The sequence below is a fragment of the Eurypyga helias genome, unplaced genomic scaffold (genome assembly GCF_000690775.1).
Source record: "Eurypyga helias isolate BGI_N326 unplaced genomic scaffold, ASM69077v1 scaffold7735, whole genome shotgun sequence".
Lineage (NCBI taxonomy): Eukaryota > Metazoa > Chordata > Aves > Eurypygiformes > Eurypygidae > Eurypyga > Eurypyga helias.
This window is the reverse complement of record NW_010253311.1, coordinates 79172-87789: the sequence shown is the minus strand read 5'-3', so window position 1 is coordinate 87789 and position 8618 is coordinate 79172. Positions and strand designations below refer to the sequence as shown.

The window sequence follows — 8618 nt, the reverse complement described above, 5'->3', positions numbered from 1 at the left end:
AGCAAATAAGACTGGAGGCACAAATCAAATGTAGCAGGGGCAGGGGGAACCACGAATGTTCTCATCTTGGCTGATGTCTTTAGACTGCGCAATACTAACATAGTATATTCCAAGGCTGAAAAGCAAAGAAAACAACTAGAAATGTTCAGAGTTAGAAGTTAAATTTCAAGGGCATTCATGGAGTCAGTGAACTTTCACTAACCTAGAACTTAATTTATTTAAAAAAAAAAAAAAAAAACAACAAAAAAACCACCAACCCACAAATGAAAACTTTAACATTAAATATGTGTTTGTTGGAAGTATTCAAATGCAGGTGGTAGTTGTTCTTACCACATATGGAGCCCTTTCCTGTGAGCTTGCTTTCCTCCACAGTTTAGCAATCTGCTTCACTCTTGTAGCCCAGTCTGCCACCAAAACAAAGTGTTAATACGCAAGGCTTTGGTAGGTTCATTTCACATCCTTTCAAATCAAGATCCATAAATTGCTACAAAATATTTAATTTCATTCCATAAATCACTCACCTGGAAATTCTTCCTTTAGGTTAGGGAAGTTGATATTTGTATAGAGAACAGGTGCTACTGTTGCCATTTCACCCAAAGCTTCTTCTTTTTCCCACTTAAGAGTGCTTCTTTGGGCATTGGACATTGTATCGCCTTCACCTTCCAAAGGTGGAGCAGATGGTGCCCAGGAGCTGTTTGGATCACTTACCATTGGATTGAACGCTGGATTCTTATCCCTGACAAATCAGAAAAGGGTTCTGTTTTATAGACACATTGCTCTCAATATTAAAAAAAAAACAATTAGCAAAGTACTTCATTATGTTTGCTATTTCAGCAGAGAACAGGCTGCAAGAATATGGAATTTTTGTAGCAACTGTCAAGAACTATGTAGTTAAATACTAATAATATCACAGTATTAAAACCAACAGCCTCCCAAGTGAAAAATGCTGAACAACAGAAGTTTTTTACTTCCCACCTCGACTTACCTGGTATCTGTATATGGTTGCTGTGTAATGGGAGAGAAAGTGCCCAGCCCGCCTCCAGCAGTCAGAGCTGTGTGAGGGAGATGGGGGTTAGGGCCGATCAGCCCGTTCATAATGGGCACTCTTGGAAATGCACTCTCTCCTGGAAAGAAGAAGTTTAAATTATTGTTTTGAAGGGTGACTACTTTTCAGGTAGAGGTGGAAGTTTTCAGTGAAAAAAGGATGTCTCATTTAATGAAAAATTAATCGCTTTAAAATTTTATAGTACTGAACTTGTACTTTTGGAAAAAATTTTAAATCAGTTGACATCACTTCCCTACAAGCTTAAGGGATTCTCTTCTACTCTATCACATCCCTGCACAGAGTTTTTCTTCCTGTCTCAAAAATCAGGTTTTTTAAATGGGTTTCCAAAACTTTTGCAGTAGCCCATGCCACGGTACTGCATTTTACATGGAGGCTGTCTGTCATGTTTGTTACACCCAGATCCAAGCAGCAGCACACACAGAGAAGGTGGTTTTCAGTCCTTGCAGAATTATCATTAGCCACCTGAATTAAACATCTCCTCTTCCGAGACTTCTGAGCAGTGTACCAAAGTAAGCCTCATTATCTACTAACTCCCTAATTTGTAACCAATGAAACAGATAAATCCAGTCAAATGAGCATCAGCACTTTCTAATTACACGTCCAGCCTAGCAGCACAAAGACAGGGAATTTTATTTATTTGATTACAGTATTAGGCACACGTGGCATGGGCAGATTCTTTCCAGCAGGCGGTCTTTGCAGATGTTCCTACACAACATTAACACTGGCCTTTGAATCCCTGTCACTTCAGTGCGATTGTAACTGTTATCCCAGGGTTTTCTTAAAACCACAGAAGCAGCAGAGGAATTAGATGCACCTGTAGGATGAGACGGTATCATTCTCTCATGCTTTAGGAGACTGTCTTCTGATTTACAGGTTACATACACTATGCAAGAAGTATAGTTTGGATGAAAGTAACTCAAAATTTAAGAGACTGTGCCTTACGACAGCTGCTAAATAGATGGTGACTGTGGAGATCTGGCAAACAAACAGGATGGGAAGTCAGGCCTCTGGTTTGCACTGTAGGATCCCATGTCTTTATGAGAAGAGAGCATTGATTTTATTTCAAATTGCTGAAACTTGATGCCAGCTTCCCCATTACTGAAGCATTTATCTGACAGAAACATGTGGATCATTACACCGTAACCGCATCAAATTATAAATCTAAAATTTTGTAACTGTGGCAGTTCCCACAGGGAGAAGTTACACGATCTTACAGAACTCAGGTGCTGAGGTTATCTCCATGTACTCAAGTAACTGGGAAACAGGCAATGATATCTATATTACCTTTTGCTTTAAATCACCTCATTATTTGCTTTAAAGTCTCTCCTTTCTAAGACGTTTTGAAGTCTTTCTTAGTTTGATGAATTTCCATAAAAAGGAAACCAATCATTTTTCTTTTTATGATTAACTCACTGGTGAAAGCAATTTGCATACTACTTTTTGCAGCACCAGGGTAACAGAATGGGCACTCTTTACATGATCTAAGGGAAAATCCCCCAGAGGTGATGTCTCCCCAGAAAAGAGTGCATTTAATTATGCTCATACACACTGCCAAGAAGAAAAACCAACCGTCTACTGGTAAAATCAATAAAATAAAAATATAAATATAAAATCAATCTGCTCCTTGCTTTCAATATAAAAGCAAGAACATGCTGCTATCAACTCATGATAATTTTAGTAGTAACAAAGAAAATAAATTATAGTCTCCCAGATCCAATTCAAAATTACTCTGCCTTCTCTCTATTGTTTGGATAGGACTAGTTAACATGTTAAACTGAATTCTTAAAGGAAATTAAGACGTAGTAAATCATTTTTATACAGACAGAGTCTTTCTTTACCCTTGAGGAGGCACTCAAAACTAATTAAAGAATAAAGTCAGAAGAGAACACATGCTTTGTTATCACAGGAAAATTGCAAAACCATGAACGTGTCAGCTAAAATAAAAAGTCAAATATGTGAGAAAAATCTAAAATAACTATCCATTTCTGTTAGCAATATTTATGTACATGTTAACCACATAGCCCCTTCAGAATAATTTTAGAATACTATTTCATAAATTAACAGCGGCAGCTTCCACAGATTAACAGTAGCAGAAAGTAAGGTGCGTCCTACTTTCCCATCAGTATTCCAAAGATGCACAGCTCTCCTGACCAGGCAGCTGTTTTTAAACCTTACAAAGGAACATACCTTGACCGTGCAAAGACATAAGTTGTGGTGGAGGTGGAGGCTGGGGCAAAGGAGCCGGCTGCGTGGTTGCTGGACTTAATACAGCTGTGAACAAATCTTCAACATCCTTTCCTCCTAGCTCTGAAAAAACACTGTGCATGAGCTGGCTGGCATTGTTTACAAACTTTATTTTATAAAAGTCAACAAAGACTAAAGCACTTACCTGGGATTTTGTACAATTTGCCAAGAATAGCACCTGGACAAAGTAAAGACAACACAGAATGAGTAATCATCAAAAGATGCAGTAACATTTATTCTGCAACCAAGTCCAAATAGGTATGTTACAATACAGAGATAGTCATTTGAGGACAAAAAAGAAAGAAGACGTCTACTTAAGTTTTCTAGAAGACAAAGATCAAGGAAGAAAAAATTACCATCTGTGACCATTTTGTCTAGTTCTGGACTCAGGATTCCATCCAACTGTTCTTCACTCAATGGCCGTGAACTCTGGTTGACATTCGGCTGAGGCAGAGAAGAAGGATCATCAGAGATGGGACCAATATCTAATCCAGCTGAAGGAAGAAAGAATATTGAGTTAGATATAAAGAGTAAAGTTTAATGATATAGAACAAAGAGCATATTTGGTTTTTTACTAGAGCTGAGCTACCAACTAAACCAAGACCTTCTAAGATTTGAAAGGTAACGCAAAATAAGACATTCATTAGAAAACAGTAAACAAAACAACCCACTATTTACCTCCAGTTTACTGTATTGTTTGAGGAATGTTATTTGACTAGAATGCAACTGGAAGAATGGCAAATTTCTTGTTGAAATAAGACTATTGAGATTTGGTTCAGCATGTTTTCGAGTCTATAGTTTTCAGTATATAGTTTCCACTATAACTCTTTATCACACATAAAAACAATCACACTAATAGTCAATATGGTTCATCCTCACGTACTTGAAGGTTCACTCTAAATGTTCTTATAATGTTACACTAAATATCTACTGAAGTGCAGTCAATATCAAACAAGTTATAGGTCTTTCTGTTTCAAAAACAATTACTAAATATTCTGGGTTACATCAGAGTGATTTGTTGGTACTGAGAAAACATAACTTATTACATAAATTTCCCAACATCCATTACAAGTAAATAAATCTCTCAAATGAGAAAAATCATTGAAAAAAAAAGAACTACACCTTCAGTATTTAAAATATATTTCTGTATGAGATACTAAATAAAACCAAATTTCAAGTAATGAAACATGCCGTTCTACTTATTGTCAACCTGTGTTTTACATCAAGTGATGTATCATCATCCAGTGGAAACAAAAAGACTTGATGCTCACTGCTTTATTCATGCTTTAATATATTCACGTTGTTAAAATGCTTTTTACAAAGCATTTACAAAAGATACCACTATGATAAAAACTACACGCTACTACTAGAAGTAATATTAACAGTGAGAGCAAGAAAATGCATGGGTTTGTATCATGAAACACAAAAACTCAGGAAGGTTTTTTAAAAGCTGTAAGCAAAACTTTATGCAGTACTTGCAGAGTGCAGAGTTTATAGGTTGTGTTAGACTCAAACACCACAGGAATAGTGGAAAATGAAAGCGTGAATTAAGTGACACGGTAAAGGAGTACTAGTTTCTACACATGCAGTTCTTTCAGCTAAAACCACTAGGAAAGATGACTACTTCTAACCATGGATCATCCATTGCTTAGTTTCTTACCAAATGGGGAGGGTGAGTTCTCAACCTGGAAAGTGCATAAATCAAGACCTACAGGACCCAAACCAGATAAAATGGATGATTATAACACGAAAACAAAAAAAAGTAAAGAAAAAGCTGCATGCTGAAAAAGCTATGCAGGTATGATAGACAACGGCAGCTACATTTTATTCTCTCTTAAGCAGCAAAGCAAAGAGCCAAGTAAAACAATGTTGGAAAGGTTGGGGATTTTTTTGGATAGAAGACAACAAAATCATCTCAGACCAAGGGATTCTTAAGATATGAAAATTGCACATGAAATCACCTAAAGCGTAACCTGTAAGTACAACACAACAAAGACAAGGATAATAACAAGCAAAAAAGAAAACAAATACTGGAGAGACCTTATAAACATACATACCCGAATGATCTCCAGACTTTACCAAATCATCAGAAAGTATTCCAAGAATATCATCATCCGTATTTAAGACCTCGGAAAGATCAGCTAAAGGATCGTCGGTGCTACCTGTATAAGATAAAACAAACAACACCAACCAGTCATGGCATTTACACATGACTCTGGTGATGTACTATAGTTTGAGCTATGAACAGATTTACCACACTATAAGGGCCTTCTGTAGTATGTACTTTAAGTCACTTTGGGTGAGAGCCTGTGCTGACCAGCATCCCCTCCCCCCAGTACTGCAGCCGTCCCCACAGGCTTACGTTGTTCAGTATTTTCTCCAATACAAAATAAAAGTGATAACACAATCAGTCATGTGGAAAGAATGATTTTAGGGGAAAAAAACCCCAAGATTCAGTATGAACTTGCAACCTCTAAGACAAAGGCCTATGAATGTAAAAATCAACAAATAGATTTTATAAAGAACACAACTCACAGCAAATCAACATGGAATATTAAAAAAAAAAAAAAAGAAAAAAGAAAACCAAAGCTAAACGTTAAGAAAATGATCAGTCACTTCTCTTACCACCACTATCTTTCTTAAGAATACAGAACAACCAGTTACTACACCCTGACAGGGAAGTAAAATGCAAGAGTAAGGAGCAGTAATAACTAAATGGAAATTGGAGATGCTATTTTTAAGGTCAGAAGAAATCCTGAAGAAGTGAGAACAGCCAGAGGTAGAAACGTCATCATTTGTCGTGTAGCAAAAAACTGGCCTGGCCCTAGCAATAAATTACTTAATATTAAATAATAAATTCTGGGCATTATCATCTTCTTGACATCCAATTCATTAGAGAGAAATGACTCCAAATAGCCCATCTGGTTTTATTAACTAGTTTTTCAGCACTATTACAGATGTGCAACATTTGAAGAGAATTTTTGACAAGTAAATCGAAGTCATGAAAACTATTTTTCAGAAAAACTGCAGCCTATCATGACTACACAAGCAATCACTGCCAGAGCAATGAAACATGACGGTACAGTAAATACACGTAATTAGAGAAAAGGATTAATACAAACCATAAAATGTGGAAAGCAAACATGGGCAGGTTGAAGAGGGCGCAGAAAGTCAAAGAACAAATAAATGTGACTCATATAGGGGTACCTTTCCCACTGTTACAACCCAACTACCCCACGACAGTATTTCTAGCTTAATTCAGAGGCCTGGTGCCAAGAATTTATTTCTATCATGAGGCCACTTTCCAAGCTGCTAAATTTCACAATGAATTAGCATTTCCCCTCTACCATTACTGAAAATCAAAATGAAAATGACTTCTGTGCTTTACTATTTTTCTCCTTTGTAATTCAGAGAAGATGATCCCATCCCAATTAAATGGTTGCGACTCAACTAGGTGGATTGGTGTGCCAGTGCAGACCCGTCCATTTACACGTACATGAAGAATATGGCTCCTCTTGATACCAGCAGAAGTAGTGAAAAAGTGCCTCAAAAGCACATCACTTTGTGGGTATAAGTATTTTGTGTACCTGATAAAATGTACTGTGAAATGTAAGGTTCTAAACATAATCAAGTTGTTGGAGTTTGGGTAGGGTTTGGTGGGACTTTCTGCTTTTCGTGGTGTGGTTGAGGTTTTTTTTGAGGTACTTGTTTTCCTTCTGGCAATTTAGTCTATTTACGCAAGTAACTAACAGCAGGCACCGCAAGGTGATGGTAATGACTTCAGCTAGCTGGTAGGCAAAGGACTGACTTTACCCATTGGTTTAACTTTCCTGAATTCCTACAGGAAGGCAGGTTAAGCATCAGGGATAAAAAAAGTCCTTATGAAGGAGGGACCAAGACTGTACTAGCAGCCTTTAATTCTTCTGTAGTATTTTATGTTATGGTGATTTTCTCCACAGTCCTTAGTAACGTCCTAAAAAATCAACTTCTAATTTGAATATAAATATACTGAGTAAGTAGCTAGAAAGAGCTCAGGTGGAAAGATATAACTGCAGAGTTTAACACCTGTAGCTACAAACCAGCCATGAATAAATTCAGGCTTCAAAATACAGGGCTCCTAACTATTAAGTCAGATTCTGTAATGGTCTTCCGATGAGATTAGGGGGTTGGAAAAAAGCTACCTGCTTTCAAAATGGAGCTTGTTACGTCTAAAAAAAGGCTGAGTGTTAGTGATAGCATAGGGCTACACTCTATGATCCATAAGACTCATCTAAGAGTAATCTACAGCATATTTTTTACAGTTTTCTTCTATTTTTTTCGTTTTAATTCCATGTGTGCTAAATATTATCTTGGAAACAACTAAATCACTTTAGTCAGCTGCTTCAGATTCGAATCAATAGCTGGTTGACATCATCTGCCAAACAAATAGCTCAATACTGCTCATTAATTTGACTCTTTCAGAATGGAGATGAAAACTAGGACAAAGCAAAAAGGAAAATAATTTGCTTGTAATGCTGGATCTCTAAGACAGCATAGTTCTACTGCTATCTTGTGATCCTAATTCCTCCAACGCATTTACTTTTATTTATTTATGAAGTTCTAAAAGAATAAATGCGACTGTCCCAAGGCTGCAGCCACCCCAAGATGTTTAATCAGGCAATAATGTATCTGGATAGAAAGAGTTCCAGCAGCATTTGAATCAGTGGCACGCAGACTCAGATGACTCCTCTCTTTCTGTCAAGGAAGAATTTCTTTAGCATTCTCTGGAAACCCTACTTGGGAGCCTAAAGCTCACTTCAGTCACCGTTACTAGAAATAAATGGCAAACAAAGGTCTCCAAAACCACCCTCCTGGCCAGCACTGCCAATCCCCATGACTACTGCAATCTTGTCTAGCAAAAGCTTCAGCTACCCTAAACCAAGCTCTATGAGTAAGCAGTCACAGACCGTGTCACCGAAACGCACTGTCAGTTGACGAGCAGCTGACCGCATCACCATTCGACTCCCGAGCAGCCCTATGCACATGTTGAAAAGCAAAGCAGATACAGGAGTCTCTTAGCACGTCTCTTTAGGTGCTTGAGAGCTGTTTGGAAGATAAACAAGTATATTTAACCCTTAATCCTGGCATGAAACCAGTGAGGTTTCCAAGAGAAGATCTTCCTTGTGGAAAAGACCTGTCCAGTTGAGCAAGGACTCTCACAGGAGTGAGCAATCCCTGTGAGAAATGGCACTGCAGGAAAACAAGTCGGTAACAGGATGTTACTTGACCGGTTGGAGCGAGTCCAGAGGAGGCCACGAAGATGCTCAGA

At 37.7% G+C, this 8618-nt stretch overlaps 1 protein-coding gene across 1 annotated transcript in view; it reads right to left on the bottom strand.

Moving 5' to 3' along the window:
* Positions 1-521: 521 nt before the first annotated feature.
* The window catches only part of LOC104510384 (histone-lysine N-methyltransferase 2C-like), a gene marked incomplete at its 3' end in the record, with an annotated part of 56101 nt that continues 48004 nt past the window's right edge, over positions 522-8618 (bottom strand). The window contains exons 20-25 of the mRNA XM_010152617.1: positions 5368-5472; positions 3667-3804; positions 3456-3488; positions 3254-3373; positions 986-1124; positions 522-736 (exon numbers count right to left, since the gene is read on the bottom strand). Of these exons, the coding sequence (XP_010150919.1) occupies positions 522-736; positions 986-1124; positions 3254-3373; positions 3456-3488; positions 3667-3804; positions 5368-5472 (750 nt within the window). The remainder of the gene's footprint in view (positions 737-985; positions 1125-3253; positions 3374-3455; positions 3489-3666; positions 3805-5367; positions 5473-8618) is intronic.